Genomic DNA, 20996 nt, shown 5'->3' with positions numbered 1-20996 from the left:
CAAACTGGGCCCACTCAGGCAGGGGGTTTTCCTCCTGAGTTTGTGCTCCAGATGTACCAGGCCTTTTTGATGCAGAAAGGCGATTTAGGAGCTGGAACAGGGGATCCTGTCAGATCTGCTCCTCCACCTCCTAAGAAATCTAGGGAAGGTGATTTGCACGGAGATTTTTGGTCCGATCACGATCAGGAGATGCCCTTTTTGGAAGAGGAGGAAGATCTGGCGGAAATATCTGGGATGATCCCTCTTCTACAGATCCTGAGACTGGATCTTTCGCCCAAGGGGAAGATCCTTCGGTGGCTAGAATTTTCCATAAGGATGACTTGCAGGAGCTCATTCCTATGGTCTCCTCTACTTTGAAACTGGCGGGAGATCATCAAAGTTCAAATCTCCGTAAGGTCGACTTCTTAATTAAGGGTTCTAGATCCGCTGCCAAAACTTTTCCCATGCATCAGGACATTTGGGATGTTAAGGTGCAGTGGGAGGTCCCAAATGCGGCTTTTCGCTTAACCAGATCTATGACTCGTCTTTATCCAGTTCCGGAAGCAGATAGAGCTTTGCTTAGAGTTCCAGTGGTTGATGCGGTGGTGTCGGCGGTTACTAAGCGTAACACGGTTCCCGTCGATGGAGGAACGGCTCTTCGTGATGTTCAGGATAGAAGACTGGATTCTCTGCTCAAGAATAGTTTTGATGTTTCATCTTTGGCAGTACAAGCCGCCATTTGTGGTTCCTTAGTGGCTAGAGCCTGTTTTCGGTAGGCGGAGAGAGTCCTGGACAGGGGTTCAGATGATCTTCAAGCTATCGATGTAGAGGTCTCTAAGATTGAGATGGGTGCAGCCTTTGTTTAAGCACGTTTTCATGAGTGCTTCTGGCTGCTGGAATTCCTCGTGGCACAGGGTGTAGTATTCTCTTCTTCTTTCTGCTTTGTTATTCAAATACTGAGGCTAGGGTCACATGACCAGGGCTCTTATTGGCTCTCTAGAGTCAAGAGTTTTTTCTCAGTCTCCACCTGCTGGAAGGCGAGCACAACCCATCAGTCCAATCCTGGGCCGGTCCGGAGGGATTAAAGGAAAGCAAATTAGCAGGTAAGGACTCATTTCTCCTTATTGAAATATCTGCAGTTGAATAATACATTCCCCTGCCTGTCTCAGTAGAATCATAACAGCTGTTAACTCTAGTAGCGCTATAGAAATGATAAGTAGTAGTAGTGATCCTTTAAAAATTTATGAAAATGGGTTTGGATAAATTTAGAACATGCTGAGCTATCTATGCAGATACTTATATAAGTGTGTTTAAAGGGATGTTTACTTTGTTCAATTTTGAAATAATAGTTGCTTCCAGATTATTGGTACATGTAGGTCCCTGCACAACGAAGTTTTAGTCTGTCCTATAGGAAAATAATCAGCTGAGCAGCCACATTTTGGATTCAGTCGCAACCTCTTTTCTTTGAGCAACAAGTATACACCACATTATCAGGGCCAGTCTTAGGGCGAGGCGGCCGCATAGGGCCCTGCGCTCAAGGGGGCCCCGCGCGGCGCGCCTGGGGTTGCCCTGCCCGCCGCTCCCCCCCCCCCCCCCCCCCCGACGATCGATCGCTGTTCCGTAAAAAATTTGAGAAGCGCCGAGTAGCAGGCAGCGCCTCGCATCTGCCTTGCTAGTAAAAATCTCCTGCACGTCGTCGGGCTGGCCTTTCCGCATTAAGTCCCGCCCTCCTCTGAGGTAATAGGCTCTTCCCGCATTAAGTCCCACCCTCCTCTGAGGTAATAGCCTATTATCTCAGAGGAGGGCGGGACTTAATGCGGGAAGGCCGGCCCGACGACGTGCAGGAGATTTTTACTAGCAAGGCAGACGCGAGGTGCTGCCTGCTACTCGGCGCTTCTCAAATTTTTTTTTAAAGTTGGTGGGTGCAGCAGGAGTTGGTAGGTGGGTCGGGGGGGGGACTCAGATGGGAGAAGGGTGTGGGATGGGGGTTCTCAGTTGGGGGGAGGGGGACTCAGATGGGAGAAGGTTGCAGGGTGGGGGTTCTCAGATGGGGGAGGGGTAAGGGGGACTCAGATGGGAGAAGGGTGTGGGATGGGGGTTCTCAGATGGGAGAAGGGGGCTGGAACTGGGGTTTGAGAAGGGGCCATATGGGAAATGGGGGCCATGCATGGGGCTGGTGGGAAAATAGGGCATGCGTGGGTCAGGTGGGAGAATGGTTCTGGGGCTGAAAAGGGGGGCTCTAATACAAGGCATGTGGATGAAGGGGGCTGGAACTGGGGCCTGAAAAGGAGGGTAGGTGGGATAAGGGGGCTAGTACTGGGACTGGAGGCTGAAAAGGGGCAGGGGCTGAAACTGTGGGTACTGGGGGCTGAAAAGGAGATAGGGAGAAGTGGCTGGGGCTGAAGCTTGGGACTGGTGAGAGAAAAGGGCTGGGGACTGGGGTTGAAACTGGGGGCTGAAAAGGGGACAGGGAGGAGTGGCTGGGGGCTGAAGCTCGGGACTGGTGGGAGAAAAGGGCTGGGGCTGAAACGGGGGACTGGTGGGATAGTGGGGCTGGAACTGGGGGCTGAAAAAAAGGGGCAGAGAGAGGGGCAGATCCTGGATGGAAGGGGGAGCGAGAGGGAGGGCAGACCCGGATGGATGGGAGAGGGAGGGCAAATGGTGGATTGAAGGGGCAGAGAGAAAGGGCAGACAGTGGATGGAAGGGATAGAAAGGGCAGACAGTGAATGGAAGGGGCAGAGATAGAGGGCAGATGTGCACGAAAGGGGCAGGGAGAGAGGGCAGACATTGGATGGAGGGGACAACAGAGAGGGCAGACACTGGATGGCAGAGAGAGAGCGAAGACAGATGCTGGATGGAAGGAAGACAGTGAAAAGAAGATGAAAGCAGAAACCAGAGACGACAAACTGTAAATAAAATATATATTTTTATTTTTTTGCTTTAGGATATAGTATTGTAGCTGTGTTAATAAATGTTTATAATAGAACATGTAAATAAGGTAATCTTTTTATTGGACTAATTTTAATACATTTTGACAAACTTTCGGAGAACAAAGCCCCCTTCCTCAGGTCAGGATAGGATACTGTAACAGCTCTATACTGTATTGACCTGAGGATGGAGGTTTTGGCCTCTGAAAGCTAAATGTATTAGTCCAATAAAATGGTGGTATTTTATTTTCTATATTTGTTTTATTTCTATTTGTTAATTTGTAAAGTGGTGATTGGTATTTGTTAGTTTTTTTTCAAATTTACATCTGTTGTCTTTATATTTTGCACAGTACTAGGGGACATTTTCTGTTTCTGTGGTGTTGTATTGTATGCAGAGTCTGGCATCTTGGGGGTTCAGTTTAATTTTTGTCTAAATAGAAAGTTTAAATATTACTACTTATTCTATAGTGGATTAGGGTGTATCTGTGTTTGTGAAAAAGACATGGTTTTCAGTTGGCATTGACTGTGCAGCATCGACAAGTCCTGGAGCTGGGGGCCTTGGAGCTCGGAGGGAGGGGTGGCCGGCTCTGGAGCTAGGGTGGGGGTGGGGCGGAGTTAGGGTGGGCAGGGCTAGGGTGGGGCCCCGTCAAATTGGTCTGCATAGGGCCCCGCACTTGCTAAGACTGGCCCTGCACATTATAGTAGTCAAGCTGCACTAACAAAAGAGATTGAACAAGAAGTCTAAATATTTTTGCATAATTCTGAATTTTTTTTCAGTATAGCAAAATCATTTATTGACCTGTAACCTCAACTGGAGTTGATTGTCCACCTCGACCCCTAATATACGAGAAGAAGTATCAACTCCAGTCATAAGTTATGTAAAATATCTGAGGGGCCAATTCGCAAGAACTTTTTCTCTTTATTTAATTTTATAATTTGTGTGTCACAGGAAACCTTTGATTCTCTGAGGACATGCAGGCTGCTTGTTCTCACGACTGGGTTGACGTCCACAGCAGCCCCCACCAACCGGAACAAAACTTTGCGGGCGGTCCCGCACGCAGGGCACGCCCACCGCGCATGCGCGGCCGTCTTCCCGCCCTTGCGCGACCATTCCCGCTCAGTCTTTTCTTTTCCGCGCTGGAGAGAGCCGTGTTAGTCTCTCTCTCTGTCAGCCCCGGAAACCAGATCGCGCTTTTGCCGCGAGTTTTTTTTCTTCGTTGTTTTCTCTTTTATTTTGTTTCAAAAAAAAAAAGAGAGAAAACTTTGTTTCCCCCTCGTACTTTTAGCGGGGGCGTCTCGTTGTGGCTGCGCGGTCGATTTATTTTTCGAGGTGTGATTTTTACTGCCACCATCGACTTTGACTTCACCGACGCGATTTTTCCGTCGATGTCCTCGAAGGTCCCGAGTGGATTTAAGAAGTGTGGTCGGTGCGGCCGGCATATCTCGCAGACCGACACTCACGCTTGGTGCCTCCAGTGCCTCGGGCCGGAGCACAATACCAAGACGTGCACCTTGTGTCTCGGTTTACGGAAACGGACACAGGTGGCGAGGCAAGTTCTGCGGGACCGTTTTTTGGAACTTGCGCCGGCCCCTCGACTTCGACGGCATCGGTGTCGACGGCCGGATCTTCGGTACCGATGTCCACGAAATCGGCACCGACGGCACCGACCCCAGGAGCACAGGTCCCGTTGGCCAGCCGGTCTTCCGGAGATGGCAGGGGTGAGCGGCCGCGTGGGCAATCGGCCCCGGTCACTTCCTCTACCCAGGGCCCTCGGGACCGAACCCTGTCAGACCCGAGGCCGAGGGGGATCTACCTCCTCCTCTTCAGTACCGCCGAGCGCCGATGACGGGCGCCGAAAAAAGACAAAAAAGCACCGTCATCAGTCGCCCACGGCGCATGTGGCTACCGGCTCCAGAGATGAATCGACTCCGAGGAAGCGGCAGCGCCGGGAGGAGCATTCTCCCTCGGTGGTAGAGGTATTGTTACATCAGGGCACCAGCACTTCGGTGCCGTCTCCTGGACCCGAACAGCTTCCGGCACCGACACCTCTACCGGCCCCTTTCCCGACAGCGGGCCTGGACGAGTGCTTCCGAGCCATCCTTCCGGGGATCCTGGAAGGGCTGATGTGCCAGACTGTGCCGGCACCGGGGGTGCTTGCGCCCTCGGCGCCGTTGACGGAGGCGCCGGCGTGCTCTAGCCCGGTGCCGAGGCCTTCGACGCCGCTTGCGGTGCCGGTCTCAACCGCCACACAGGTGGGGTCAACGTCGATGGAGGGAGCTTCATCCCCGCCGGTGCGGGAGTCCACCGCTCGACGACGCCACCGAGGACTCTGTGCCTCGAAGTCGAGCCAGGCCCGGTTGAGGTCTGAGCTACAGGAGCTCATGTCCGACACCGAGGAAGAGGCCTCGTGGGGGGAGGAGGAGGACCCGAGATATTTCTCCTCAGAGGAGTCTGTGGGCCTTCCCTCCGACCCCACTCCTTCACCAGAGAGGAAGCTCTCGCCACCTGAGAGCCTCTCTTTTGCCTCCTTCGTCAGGGACATGTCTATTTGCATTCCCTTTCCCGTGGTCTCTGTGGATGAGCCGAGGGCCGAGATGCTCAAGGTCCTCGACTATCCATCACCACCTAGAGAGTCCTCCACGGTACCGTTTCACAATGTCCTCAAGGATACACTGCTTCGGAACTGGTTGAGACCTTTATCTAATCCCACCATCCCCAAGAAAGCGGAGTCCCAATACAGGATCCACTCAGACCCAGAGTTAATGTGGCCTCAATTGCCTCATGACTCGGCGGTCGTGGACTCTGCTCTCAAGAGGGCACGGAGTTCGAGGGATACCTCCTCGGCGCCCCCGGGGGGGGGAGTCTCGCACTCTGGACTCGTTTGGGAGGAAGGTCTACCAATCTTCAATGCTCGTGACCCGCATTCAGTCCTACCAGCTCTACACGAGCATACACATGCGGAATAATGTGAAGCAACTGGAGGACCTGGTCGACAAGCTCCCCCCCGGAGCAGTCCAGGCCTTTTCAGGAGGTGGTCAGGCAGCTGAAGGCGTGCAGAAAGTTCCTGTCCAGGGGTATATATGACACCTGTGATGTGGCATCTCGTGCTGCGGCCCAAGGTATAGTGATGCGCAGGCTCTCATGGCTGTGTGCCTCTGACCTGGACAACCGCACCCAGCAGCGGCTGGCCGATGTCCCTTGCCGGGGGGATAATATTTTTGGTGAGAAGGTCGAGCAGTTGGTGGACCAACTACATCAGCGGGAAACCGTCCTCGACAAGCTCTCCCACCGGGCGCCTTCAGCATCCACCTCAGCAGGTGGACGTTTTTCCCGGGCCAGACAGGCTGCGCCCTACGCCTTCAACAAGCGTAGGTACACCCAGCCGGCCCGAAGGCCTCGTCAGGGACAGTCCCAACGCGCTCGTTCCCGTCAACAGCGTGCGCCTAAGCAGCCCCCGGCGCCTCCACAGCAAAAACCGGGGACGGGTTTTTGACTGGATCCATGGGAACATAGCCGCCATCAAAGTGTCCGTGCCGGACGATCTGCCAGTCGGGGGGAGGTTAAAACTTTTTCACCAAAGGTGGCCTCTAATAACCTCCAACCAGTGGGTTCTCCAAATAGTGCGGTGCGGATATGCCCTGAATTTGACCTCCCCTCCACCAAATTGTCCTCCGGGAGCCCAATCCTTCAGCTCCCAGCACAAGCAGGTACTTGCAGAGGAACTCTCCGCCCTTCTCAGCGCCAATGCGATCGAGCCCGTGCCACCCGGGCAGGAAGGGCAGGGATTCTATTCCAGGTACTTCCTTGTGGAAAAGAAAATGGGGGATGCGCCCCATCCTAGACCTGAGAGGCCTGAACAAATATCTGGTCAAAGAGAAGTTCAGGATGCTTTCCTTGGGCACCCTTCTACCAATGATTCAGAAAAATGATTGGCTATGTTCCCTGGATTTAAAGGACGCATACACTCACATCCCGATACTGCCAGCTCAGAGACAGTATCTCAGATTCCGCCTGGGGACACGGCACTTTCAGTATTGTGTGCTGCCCTTTGGGCTCGCCTCTGCCCCACGGGTGTTCACGAAGTGCCTCTTGCTGGTCGCGGCGTATCTACGCAAGCTGGGAGTGCACGTGTTCCCATATCTCGACGATTGGCTGGTCAAGAACACCTCGGAGGCAGGAGCTCTCCAGTCCATGCAGTGCACTATTCACCTCCTGGAGCTGCTGGGGTTTGTGATAAATTACCCAAAGTCCCATCTCCAGCCAGTCCAATCTCTGGAATTCATAGGAGCTCTGCTGAATTCTCAGACGGCTCAGGCCTTTCTTCCCAAAGCGAGGGCCCACAACCTCCTGTCCCTCGCTTCCCAGACCAGAGCGTCTCAGCAGGTCACAGCTCGGCAGATGTTGAGACTCCTAGGTCATATGGCCTCCACAGTTCATGTGACTCCCATGGCTCGTCTTCACATGAGATCAGCTCAATGGACCCTAGCTTCCCAGTGGTGCCAGGCCACCGGGAATCTAGAAGATGTCATCCGCCTCTCCATCAGTTGCCGCACTTCACTGCACTGGTGGACCATTCGGACCAATTTGACCCTGGGACGCCCATTCCAAATTCCACAGCCCACGAAAGTGCTGACGACGGATGCATCTCGCCTGGGGTGGGGAGCTCATGTCGATGGGCTTCACACCCAGGGACAGTGGTCCCTCCAGGAAAAAGATCTTCAGATCAACCTCCTGGAGCTCCGAGCGGTCTGGAACGCACTGAAGGCTTTCAGAGATCGGAATCCTGTCAAATTATCCAAATTCGGACAGACAATCAGGTTGCAATGTATTACATCAACAAGCAGGGGGGCACCGGATCTCGCCCCCTGTGTCAGGAAGCCGTCAGGATGTGGCGTTGGGCCTGCCAGTTCGGCATGCTTCTCCAAGCCACATACCTGGCAGGTGTAAACAACAGTCTGGCCGACAGACTGAGCAGAGTCATGCAACCGCACGAGTGGTCGCTCCATTCCAGAGTGGTACGCAAGATCTTCCGAGAGTGGGGCACCCCCTCGGTGGACCTTTTCGCCTCTCAGACCAACCACAAGCTGCCTCTGTTCTGTTCCAGACTACAGGCACACGGCAGGCTAGCGTCGGATGCCTTTCTCCTCCATTGGGGGACCGGCCTCCTGTATGCTTATCCTCCCATACCTTTGGTGGGGAAGACCTTACTGAAGCTCAAGCAAGAGCACGGCACCATGATTCTGATAGCGCCTTTTTGGCCCCGCCAGATCTGGTTCCCTCTTCTTCTGGAGTTGTCCTCCGAAGAACCGTGGAGATTGGACTGTTTTCCAACTCTCATTTCGCAGAACGACGGAGTGCTTCTGCACCCCAACCTTCAGTCTCTGGCTCTCACGGCCTGGATGTTGAGAGCGTAGACTTCGCTTCGTTGGGTCTGTCTGAGGGTGTCTCCCGTGTCTTGCTTGCCTCTAGGAAGGATTCCATGTCTCTTTTGAGATGCTGTGACCAGAATTGTATACAATATTTAAGGTATGGTCACACCATGGAGCGATATAAAGGTATATTACTCTGTTCTCTATTCCTTTCCTAATAATTTGTAACATTCTGTTTGCTTTCTTAGCCTCTACTGCACACTGAGCAGAGAGTTTCAATGACATCTAAATCCCTTTCCTGGGCGTTGACTCCTAATGTGGAACCTTGCATTACATAGCTATAGTTTGGGTTTGTTTTTCCCTACATGCATCAGTTTGCACGTGGTCACATTAACCCTCATCAATATTTTGACAAATGCCTTCTGAAAATCAGATAGTCAATATCAACCGGTTCACCTTTATCCATGTTTATTCATCCCTTCAAATAAATGTAGCAGATTGGTGAAGCAAGATTTCTTTTGGCTAAATCCATGTTGGTTTTTCTTCTTTAATACTTTTACTAATTTTAACGCTTATATTGGGTTGTGAGCAAATGTTAGTTCTCTGTCTCTCCAAATTATGGGGATTCCTTTACCATCCATTTTGTGAGTAGTTAAATCTTGTACAAGTACTTTGATGGTGGAGTGAGTTCCTATTTCTTTGGACAGACTACATAAGGTCTAGACATTAAAAGATATTTGAGTTATGGAAGATACATAAGAGTTATTGGATTTATTACTGAAGATACATAAGATGTTTGATATAGTGTAGAAACAGTTAGATAGAGTTCAGGGACTGATGCTCTGCGGGGCTTCCACTCGCTGAGGGGCAAATTCTTGTGTTGTCCCTATGGTAGGTGACAGTGCTTAGTTAGGGATCGTTAGGGGTTTAGATACAGCTAGGGGACTAACACAAACATAGTTTTAGGGACATGTAAATACTTGGATACAGCTTAGGTACTAACCCAGATCTAGTTAGAAATAGTGTAGGGAATTTAGTATTAAAGAAGAAAGTCTGAAGAGTAGGGATTATACATATTGTACACTCTAGTCAAGAGCCCCATAAACGCATCATTGACCTATACACATTATACACACCCCCAGTTAACGTTCCTAAGTGTTCTAGACTCAGAAATCCAGGATATACCCTGCCAGAATTAGGACAGGCACCCTCCCGACTAATCTCTAGATCAGTAGTTAAACTCCAGCAACTGATCGACACCAGCTACAAGTATATCCAAGGGGGCCAGATACGCCAGCTACGCAAAACCAAACACCTCACTAGAGGACACCTTAAAACAGGTGTATATTCCAAAATCTATATTTTTAGTTACTGTCACCCCAAACATGGTTAACCTGCCTAAGGCAGATATTAGTCCCAATATGGGGTGTTTTACTGCAATCCCAGCCAGTACCAGTAATTGTCAATTGTTCTAACTTATTTCAAGATAAAGATATAGAAATAGAAAAGGTATAGAGTATAGGGAATTGGAGTAAAAATTTCCCAGCTTTAAATTACAAAATGTAAACAAGGACCTGGCAATAATCTCCAGCCTGTAACAGCAGAGCCTGGCATCATGTCTGTATATTTACGTATATGAGGGACGAACTGTAGGGCATTTATCTATGCCTATGTATATACTCAGTAAATTTGTTCTTCATCATAATACTTTCTAACATTTTGTCAGGCACTGGCATCAGTTTTGCTGGTCTATAATTTCCTGGGTCATCCCTGGAACCCTTTTTAAAAACTGGCATTACATTACACTTGATTCTAGACAAATTATAAGTAAAAGATCTGCAGTTTAGTTCTCTCAGTAATCTGGGTTGTATACCATCCAGTCCAAGTGATTTGCTACTCTTATCAAATTGCCTCCACACCTTCCTCGGTGAAGACCTAGGCAAATTTAGTCTCCCTGCTATGGCCTTGTTCTTCTTGAGTGCCTCAATTACCGCATATAGACTGGGTTAATGTAACATCTGTACACGCAAGGGACATAAGATTTCTTGATGAAATCAAGGACAGCTTCATGGAACAGCTAGTTCAGGAGCCGACAAGAGAAGGAAAAATACTAGACTTAGTCCTTAGTGGTGCTCATGATCTAGTGCAGGGGGTAACGATACGAGGGCCGCTTGATAACAGTGATCATAATATGATCGGTTTTGATATTGGCATTGAAGGAAGTGAAACTAGGAAATCAAGTACGCTAGCGTTTAACTATAGAAAAGGTGATTACGACAAAATGAGAAAAATGGTGAAAAAAAGACTGAAAGGAGCAGCTCGCAGAGTAAAAAACTTGCATCAGGCGTGGATGCTGTTTAAAAACACCATCCTGGAGGTTCAGGACAAATATATTCCACGTATTAGAAAAAAGGGAAAAAAGACTAAACGTCAGCCGGCGTGGCTAAACAGTAAGATAAAGGAAATCATTAGAGCCAAAAAACAATCCTTCAGAAAGTGGAGAAGAGAACCAACTGAAAGTAACAGGATAGATCATAAGGAATGCCAAGCCAAATGCAAAGCGGAGATAAGGAGGGCAAAAAAGGACTTTGAGAAGAAATTAGCGTTGGAAGCAAAAATACATAGTAAAAATTTTTTTAGATACATTAAAAGCAGGAAACCGGCCAAAGAGTCGGTTGGGCCGCTGGACGAAAATGGTGTTAAAGGGGCGATCAAGGAGGACAAAGCCGTAGCGGAGAAATTAAATGAATTCTTTGCTTCGGTCTTCACCGAGGAGGATTTGGGGGGGACACCGGTGCCGGAAAGAATATTTGAAGCGGGGGAGTCGGGGAAACTAAACAAATTCTCTGTAACCTTGGAGGATGTAATGGGTCAGTTCAGCAAGCTGAAGAGTAGTAAATCACCTGGACCTGATGGTATTCATCCCAGAGTATTAATAGAACTAAAAAATGAACTTGCGGAGCTACTGTTAGAAATATGCAATCTGTCCCTAAAATCGAGTGTAGTACCGGAAGACTGGAGGGTAGCCAATGTTACTCCGATTTTTAAGAAGGGTTCCAGAGGAGATCCGGGAAATTATAGACCGGTGAGTCTGATGTCGGTGCCGGGCAAGATGGTGGAGGCTATTATTAAGAATAAAATTGCAGAGCATATACAAAAACATGGACTGATGAGACAAAGTCAGCACGGATTTAGTGAAGGGAAGTCTTGCCTCACCAATCTAATGCATTTTTTTGAGGGGGTAAGCAAACATGTGGACAATGGGGAGCCGGTTGATATTGTATATCTGGATTTTCAGAAGGCGTTTGACAAAGTGCCGCACGAAAGACTCCTGAAGAAATTGCAGAGTCATGGAATCGGAGGTAGGGTATTATTATGGATTAAGAACTGGTTGAAAGATAGGAAGCAGAGAGTAGGATTGCGTGGCCAGTATTCTCAGTGGAGGAGGGTAGTTAGTGGGGTCCCGCAGGGGTCTGTGCTGGGTCCGTTGCTTTTTAATGTATTTATAAATGACCTAGAGATGGGAATAACTAGTGAGGTAATTAAATTCGCCGATGACACAAAATTATTCAGGGTCGTCAAGTCGCAGGAGGAATGTGAACGATTACAGGAGGACCTTGCGAGACTGGGAGAATGGGAGTGCAAGTGGCAGATGAAGTTCAATGTTGACAAGTGCAAAGTGATGCATGTGGGTAAGAGGAACCCGAATTATAGCTACGTCTTGCAAGGTTCCGCGTTAGGAGTTACGGATCAAGAAAGGGATCTGGGTGTCGTCGTCGATGATACGCTGAAACCTTCTGCTCAGTGTGCTGCTGTGGCTAGGAAAGCGAATAGAATGTTGGGTGTTATTAGGAAGGGTATGGAGTCCAGGTGTGCGGATGTTATAATGCCGTTGTATCGCTCCATGGTGCGACCGCACCTGGAGTATTGTGTTCAGTACTGGTCTCCGTATCTCAAAAAAGATATAGTAGAATTGGAAAAGGTACAGCGAAGGGCGACGAAAATGATAGTGGGGATGGGACGACTTTCCTATGAAGAGAGGCTGAGAAGGCTAGGGCTTTTTAGCTTGGAGAAGAGACGGCTGAGGGGAGATATGATAGAAGTGTATAAAATAATGAGTGGAATGGATCGGGTGGATGTGAAGCGACTGTTCACGCTATCCAAAAATACTAGGACTAGAGGGCATGAGTTGAAGCTACAGTGTGGTAAATTTAAAACGAATCGGAGAAAATTTTTCTTCACCCAACGTGTAATTAGACTCTGGAATTCGTTGCCGGAGAACGTGGTATGGGCGGTTAGCTTGACGGAGTTTAAAAAGGGGTTAGATAGATTCCTAAAGGACAAGTCCATAGACCGCTATTAAATGGACTTGGAAAAATTCCGCATTTTTAGGTATAACTTGTCTGGAATGTTTTTACGTTTGGGGAGCGTGCCAGGTGCCCTTGACCTGGATTGGCCACTGTCGGTGACAGGATGCTGGGCTAGATGGACCTTTGGTCTTTCCCAGTATGGCACTACTTATGTACTTATGCACTCAATCATCTAGTGGTCCAACTGATTCTTTTCCTGGCCACTTGCCTCAAATGCGCCTTTAAAAAAAAAAAAAAAGGTTATGTGCTTTTGCCTGAAATCAAATCATCTCTTCTCTTTCAAAGGCTACATAAAAGGAGAAGTGGTGTCTAAGCCATTGATTGCTGTTGAAGCCACCTACATTTTGACCAATAAAGTTGTCCTGGTTAGGCTGCAAGCCCATTCAGCTAGAGCCAGGGTTACTTTCTGGCCAGAAGCCTGTGCCATTTCCCCAGAGGACATTTGTCAAGCAGCAACTTGGTCCTCTTATTCCTTTTGTGAAGTATTACAAACTTAATCTAAAGGCCAGAGCTGACAGTGCTTTGGCAGGATAGTTATGCAGGAAGCCTTGTCTTCCTCCCATCCGGATGTATAAGCTTTGGTACATCCCACTGATGTGGACTGATCTAGCCGGATGATAAGGAAGGTGAAATATATTCTTGCCTGTTAATATCCTTTCCTTGAGTCCTGCTAGGCCAATCCAGCGTCCTGCCCAGAAGACTAGTTGGAAGTACCTACTGACTGCTCTTGGACTTGATGGCCCTGGTCTGCTTCTCTTGTCATTGTTTAATTCTGTTTTGGACAGAGGTTTTGGAGGACCCTATGGGGTGACCCTTTTGTGGGCTTTGTTAGATATCACTTTCACTTTGTGCACTAGTCTAGCAGAACTCAAGGAAAAGAAATTAATAGATCAATTTTGCCTTAAAACCTGCTATGTTAATGGATTTTACCATGTTTTCTGGGAACAAATTGCAGAGTTTAATTACATATTGCGTGAAGAAAGTTTTTCTCTGATTTGTTTTAAATATACTTCTTAGTAATTACATTGTGTCCCCCCCCCCCCCACTAGTCCTTTGGCTAAATAATTATATATAACATAAGAGTCTATAAAATGTACTCATTGTTTAGACTGTTTACTAAGCTGATGAGCCCTAAACCTCTTTAGCCTTTCCTCACAAGGGAGTTCCATCCTGTTTAACATTTTGGTCACCCTTCTTTATACCTTTTATAATACACAAAGTTGGCTATATTAACAAGGCAATTTTATCAGCACAGGAGACTCAAGTAAAAGCTAGTATTGTGTGCCGTTGGAGGAACTGTCCTGGCTGTAGGGGAACTGTTGTGGTGCTGGTGGCCATGATGGGACTCTACTCTATTTTTATTTTTAAGGGACTTTTGAGAGAGGTTTGCATTTAATTAAAAGGATACTAAGTAGCAACTGGCTTAGAAGCATTTGTTCTGTCTCCATTTACTGGTAAGGGGGCAAAACTCATTTGTCTGGACTAGTATAGTTGGACTCAAGGAAAGAAGATTAGCAGGTAGAACCAATTTTTTTATTTTCGTGTATTTAGCATGTTCACTGCCAAACCTTCCATCCCCAACAATCAAAAATGTTAATATCTGAAACGGCAAAAACCTTTCTAATCTCTACCTCTTTGCCTTATCTGCAAGTCTCCAGTTATTTCTGTCTGCCTTGGGCACCGAAATGGCTGGCATAAGGAACTAAGAAACTTTCAGGGGGCAGAGGCCATGTTGAAACTGACAGGAACTCTCCTACCTTCCTCTGAGAAGAAATTGGCAACATGGGGACTGATTTTTACAGTTGGTTATCTGATTTAATTTTGATGTGCCTCTTCAGTAGACAGCATTCAAATGTTGAATATTGATAAAATCTGTTTTCTGATCTTTGCTTGTTATTTCCTCTTTCAAGTTGCCTTCTTTCTTATAATAGTCTCCTTGGTGGTATTCAGAGTCTTTTCTCTACCCTTAGAAATGGTGCAGAACTATACTGCCAGACTTTTCCTACCTTTTTGTTGTCCTGCTTTTCCCACTGGCTGCTCATTAGGTGCAGTGGTTTGTACATACTCTCACATGTAGCTGTTGCACTAAGCAGGCCTCTTGTTCCCTGTTACTAAAATGAGACTTTTCTGGCATTCTAGATGTGATTTTACTCTTTCCTGTTGGCTAAAAGCCTTTAAACCTGTGTGTCCTGATGCTTAAAATTTATTTCCACTGATAACACTGGGCTTGGAACGGTGGCTCAGAGGAGTGTTCTTGGGTCAGGGGCTGGAGTTGTTGCAGAGGTCAGTTCTAGAGTCCTTCATGATATCCTAGTAGCTTAATTTGGCTCAGTCACTGCTAGAGTCATGCATCAGGGCTCCCTCTGAAACCCTCCAGTGAGTCGGAACTGGGAGATAAAAATAGTACAGGAATAGTCTAATAGTTGAATCAGTGGGCTGAAAACCAGGGAAGCCAAGGTTCAAATCCCACTCCATTGCCTAGATTGTAAGCCCATTTGAGCAGGGAAATACCTACCATGCCTGAATGTAGCGCATTACTGATGAGGTGCTGTTAACTAAATCTAAAAGAGGGTAGGAAGAGCCCCTGAAGTAGTTGTGATTGAAGGCTGATGTTAATGGAGATGGAAGGCCAAAGCAGAGAAAAATTACTGTTCTTCATCAAGAATTAACAGCTCTGTTCATTTTCCCCTTTATCCCCAAAAACTCTTACTCTCATAATTCATTACCTTCCTTTTTGGATCTCTTCTTTCAACTTCTGTTGCTCCATTACATCAGAGAAGCAGCCCACCACCTTGTCTGTCCTTCCCCAAATTACCATGTGTATTTGTTCTATGCCAGGCATTGCAAAAGTCCTGTTTTATTGCATGCGGTGTGCCAGGAGGGGGCGCTGTACTGTCTGTTCTCTTGGTGATCTGGGATTAATGTTTTGATCTGTAATAGGACAACTTTTCAGGCCTGCTAACTCATACTGTGCAACCTTGATGCCCAGTGGCATCAAGATGAATTAAGTGCTCTATTGGGTGGGAATTCTTGATTTTCTTTGATAAACTTTAACGTGGTAACTATAAAGGACATTCTCATATATTTTCAAATGAAGTGGTTTCATAAAATAGAAGTAATATAAGGATGAGAGGGGAGGGAAGGCTTAACTGAAAATATAAAATTTGAAAGCAATCAGGTCTGCTTCTCTCTGTGGGGGTCATCTGACTTTAGCTGCTGTTAAGTTTAGAGATGGGTCATGAGGACAATCTGCCTGTGGTTCCTGTACTCCTCTCCTGTTGATAAACGGCAAATTACATCTAAACATTAAAAGAGAAAAGTTCTAGCACAAATATTATGAAAAGTGATGAGGAAGATTGATAAAAGGCAGCAGGCCTTGCTCAGCCTGCGACTTCTAGTCTGTTGCTTCCTGCCATTGAAGAACTGGATTATTATCCCAGAACAGTTTTATCCTATAAAATAGTCTTTCAGTTTTTGGTAATTGCACTTTTCGTGTCTATCAAGCACTGGTAAATATGGTTAATACCCTGCTTAAGCAAATGACTACCACAGAAAAGCAACTCTGGGATCTGACTGGTAAATTGTAGTGGCTTCCAGAAGAATTGACAAGCAATAAACGTGCTCAGTCTTAAAAACATACACATTTTATCAGGCCTGAAAACCTCTGTCCTAGGATTGCACTGTGGGCAGGTAATTGTTTTCTGATTTCTTTCTTTCTTCTGATCTGCCCAGACTGTACCAGCTGTCCGCATCAGACACAGGCGATCCCGCTCGGCAGGTGCCGAGAGGTGGGTGAACCATAAGCCACCCACTAATGTGGAAACTGAAACAGTCATGCAACCACACGTGCCCAATGCTATCAAGGTGGCTGTTGCGAGTGAGAAGGCACTGGCCAAGTGTGATAAGTACATGCTGACACACCAGCAGGTCGCCTGTGATGGCGAGATTGAAACTAAGCTCATTAAGGTAAAGAGAACATTGTAAAAGCAATGGGGCTTGGTCTGGGAGGAGACATGACAGGAAGGAGGGTGCATACTTCTACACACTAAAGAGAATCTTGCAGCTACTCTGCTCTCTCATGTCGAGTTCTATTTCCTGATTCAAACTGCCATATTTAATCTTGCTTCAGTTTTTAAGTCTTTCTCTGTTCCTGATGTCATGAAGTGCGCAGAGCAAGCTGGGTCTCTGTTGTGTGCCATGACGTGTCCCTCCAACACAATTAGTGAAGCAAGTTTTGTTACCTTCACCCCTTTGCATGGTCGAAGGGCAGCTATGCTTCATGGGTTGTGTAGCACACTTTAAAATACTGTCTTTTATAAGTAAGGAGAGAATGGGCACACAGTCCATGCTGTGAAGGGTGAGTTACTCATCTGGCATTTTATCTAAGAACATAAGAAATTGCCATACTGGGTCAGACCAAAGCCCCATCAAGCCCAATATCCTGTTAACAAAAGTGGCCAAGCCAGGTCACAAGTATATGGAAAGATCCCATGCAGGGATAAATAGTGGATTTGCATTTACCCATTCCATTCCACTTATAAACCTTTGTCATATCGCCCCAGAAGTCATGTCTCCAAGCTGAACACCCATAACCTTTTTAGCCTTTCTTACATAGAGGAGCTGTTCCATCCCCTATATCATTTTGGTTGCCCTTTTCTGAACCTTTTCTAATTCAACTACCTCTTTTGAGATGTGATAAGCAGAATTGAACATAATACTCCGTATAGTTGCACCATGGAACGATAGGAGCATTTTGATATTCTGTTTTATTTTTTATGCTTTTCCTAGTAATTCATAACATCCTATTGCAGCAACCTCCATACTCTGAACTTTTCCTTGGTGATGAGTTGACATAGAATCTTGCATTCCTTATCGTCAGGCCTGTCCAGATGGGTGGATATTGACTCTCCTGCCAGCAGATGGAGACTGAAAACTACTGACTTAATGATGTCACTCTTTAAGTATCCTGTGCAGCTTCTTGCCAGTCTCTTCATAAAGATTATCCAGTGCATTTTGTTTCCTTCAAAACGTTTACCGTATGACTCAGTGCTCTCTCTTAACATATAGCGCTACCCCTCCACCAGTTTAATCCAGCTGATCATCGAAGAATAATTTGTACCCTGCTTTTCCATTTGTTAACCTCCTTCCGCCAGATTTCTGAAATGCCAGTTATACCTCTTCAATCACTGCTATATACTCTCACATCTTGCTGTGAATATTACAGGCATTTCAAGGTAAGTTTTTAGGGGTGGGGAGTGATTTGTTTACAATCTGCTTACTACTTGGCAGGGATAATTCTTCTATGCTACATAAGTATTGCCACACTGGGACAGACAGAAGGCCCATCAAGCCAAGTATCTGGTTTCCAACACTGGCCAATCCAGGTTACAAGTACCTGGCAAGATCCCAAAACATAAGTCCATTTTAATAATGGGTTATGGACTTTTCTTTTAGGAAGCTATTCAAACCGTTTTAAAACCCCGCTAAGCTAACTATTTTTTACCACATGCTCTGGCAAAGAATTCCAGAGTTTAATTACACGTTGAGTTAAGAAATATTTTTTCCAATTCGTTTTAAATTTGCTACTTTGTAGCTTCATTGCATGCCCCCTAGTCCTAGTATTTTTGGAGAGAGTAAACAAGCGATTCACGTTTCTCCATTCCACTCAGTATTTTATATTCCTCTATCATATCTCCCCTCAGCCGTCTTTTCTCCAAGCTGAAGAGCCCAAGCCGTTTCAGCCTCTCCTCATAGGGAAGTCGTCCCATCCCATTTATCATTTTCGTCGCCCTTCTCTGTGCCTTTTCTAATTCCACTATATGTTTTTTGAGATGTGGTGACCAGGATTGAACACAATATTCGAAGTGCGGTGGCACCATGGAGCGATACAAAGGCATTATAACATCCTCATTTTTGTTTTCCATTCCTTTCGTAATAATACCTAACATTCTATTTGCTTTCTTAGCCGCAGCAGCACACTGAGCAGAAGGTTTCAACGTATCATCAACGATGACACCTACAGTGGTGGAAATAAGTATTTGATCCCTTGCTGATTTTGTAAGTTTGCCCACTGACAAAGACATGAGCAGCCCATAATTGAAGGGTAGGTTATTAGTAACAGTGAGAGATAGCACATCACAAATTAAATCCGGAAAATCACATTGTGGAAAGTATATGAATTTATTTGCATTCTGCAGAGGGAAATAAGTATTTAATCCCTCTGGCAAACAAGACCTAATACTTGGTGGCAAAACCCTTGTTGGCAAGCACAGCGGTCAGACGTCTTCTGTAGTTGATGATGAGGTTTGCACACATGTCAGGAGGAATTTTGGTCCACTCCTCTTTGCAGATCATCTCTAAATCATTAAGAGTTCTGGGCTGTCGCTTGGCAACTCGCAGCTTCAGCTCCCTCCATAAGTTTTCAATGGGATTAAGGTCTGGTGACTGGCTAGGCCACTCCATGACCCTAATGTGCTTCTTCCTGAGCCACTCCTTTGTTGCCTTGGCTGTATGTTTTGGGTCATTGTCGTGCTGGAAGACCCAGCCACGACCCATTTTTAAGGCCCTGGCGGAGGGAAGGAGGTTGTCACTCAGAATTGTACGGTACATGGCCCCATCCATTCTCCCATTGATGCGGTGAAGTAGTCCTGTGCCCTTAGCAGAGAAACACCCCCAAAACATAACATTTCCACCTCCATGCTTGACAGTGGGGACGGTGTTCTTTGGGTCATAGGCAGCATTTCTCTTCCTCCAAACACGGCGAGTTGAGTTCATGCCAAAGAGCTCAATTTTTGTCTCATCTGACCACAGCACCTTCTCCCAATCACTCTCGGCATCATCCAGGTGTTCACTGGCAAACTTCAGACGGGCCGTCACATGTGCCTTCCGGAGCAGGGGGACCTTGCGGGCACTGCAGGATTGCAATCCGTTATGTCGTAATGTGTTACCAATGGTTTTCGTGGTGACAGTGGTCCCAGCTGCCTTGAGATCATTGACAAGTTCCCCCCTTGTAGTTGTAGGCTGATTTCTAACCTTCCTCATGATCAAGGATACCCCACGAGGTGAGATTTTGCGTGGAGCCCCAGATCTTTGTCGATTGACAGTCATTTTGTACTTCTTCCATTTTCTTACTATGGCACCAACAGTTGTCTCCTTCTCGCCCAGCGTCTTACTGATGGTTTTGTAGCCCATTCCAGCCTTGTGCAGGTGTATGATCTTGTCCCTGACATCCTTAGACAGCTCCTTGCTCTTGGCCATTTTGTAGAGGTTAGAGTCTGACTGATTCACTGAGTCTGTGGACAGGTGTCTTTCATACAGGTGACCATTGCCGACAGCTGTCTGTCATGCAGGTAACGAGTTGATTTGGAGCATCTACCTGGTCTGTAGGGGCCAGATCTCTTACTGGTTGGTGGGGGATCAAATACTTATTTCCCTCTGCAGAATGCAAATAAATTCATATACTTTCCACAATGTGATTTTCCGGATTTAATTTGTGATGTGCTATCTCTCACTGTTACCAATAACCTACCCTTCAATTATGGGCTGCTCATGTCTTTGTCAGTGGGCAAACTTACAAAATCAGCAAGGGATCAAATACTTATTCCACCACTGTAGATCCCTTTCTTGGTCTGTCACTCCTAATGTGGAACCTTGCATGATGTAGCTATAATTCGGGTTCCTCTTTCCCACATGCATCACTTTGCACTTGCTCACATTAAACGTCATCTGCCATTTAGACGCCCAGTCTCCCAGTCTCGTAAGGTCCTCTTGTAATTTTTCACAATCCTCTCGCGATTTAACAACTTTGAATAACTTTGTGTCGTCAGCAAATTTAATTACCTCACTAGTTACTCCCATCTCTAGATCATTTATAAATATGTTAAAAAGCAGCGGTCCCAGCACAGACCCCCGGGGAACCCCACTATCTACCCTTCTCCATTGAGAATACTGACCATTTAACCCTACTCTCTGTTTTCTATCTTTTAACCAGTTTTTAATTCACAATAGAACACTACCTCCTATCCCATGACTCTCCAATTTCCTCTGGAGTCTTTCATGAGGTACTTTGTCAAACGCCTTCTGAAAATCCAGTTACACAATATCAACCGGCTCCCCTTTATCCACATGTTTGTTCACCCCTTCAAAGAAATGTAGTAGATTGGTGAGGTAAGATTTCCCTTCACTAAATTCCATGTTAACTTTGTCTCATTAATCCATGCTTTTGAATATTCTCTGTAATTTTGTTCTTTATAATAGTCTCTACCATTTTGCCTGCCACCAATATCAGGCTCACTGGTCTATAATTTCCCAGATCCCCTCTGGAACCTTTTTTAAATATCCGTGTTACAT

At 46.6% G+C, this 20996-nt stretch overlaps 1 protein-coding gene across 12 annotated transcripts in view; it reads left to right on the top strand.

The window, feature by feature from the left end:
• The window catches only part of LOC115458851 (kinesin-like protein KIF23), a 222104-nt gene that overhangs the window by 182803 nt on the left and 18305 nt on the right, over nucleotides 1–20996 (top strand). For 8 of the 12 annotated variants that reach the window (XM_030188680.1, XM_030188679.1, XM_030188676.1 and 5 more), the window contains one exon: nucleotides 16380–16613. The exons of the other annotated variants lie outside the window; for them this stretch is intronic. In XM_030188680.1, coding sequence (XP_030044540.1) covers nucleotides 16380–16613 — 234 coding nt within the window. The remainder of the gene's footprint in view (nucleotides 1–16379; nucleotides 16614–20996) is intronic. 12 annotated transcript variants of the gene reach the window in all.

The sequence above is a fragment of the Microcaecilia unicolor genome, unplaced genomic scaffold (assembly GCF_901765095.1).
Source record: "Microcaecilia unicolor unplaced genomic scaffold, aMicUni1.1, whole genome shotgun sequence".
Taxonomy (NCBI): domain Eukaryota; kingdom Metazoa; phylum Chordata; class Amphibia; order Gymnophiona; family Siphonopidae; genus Microcaecilia; species Microcaecilia unicolor.
The sequence above is the reverse complement of the archived record's forward strand: the minus strand, read 5'-3'. Positions and strand labels throughout refer to the sequence as shown.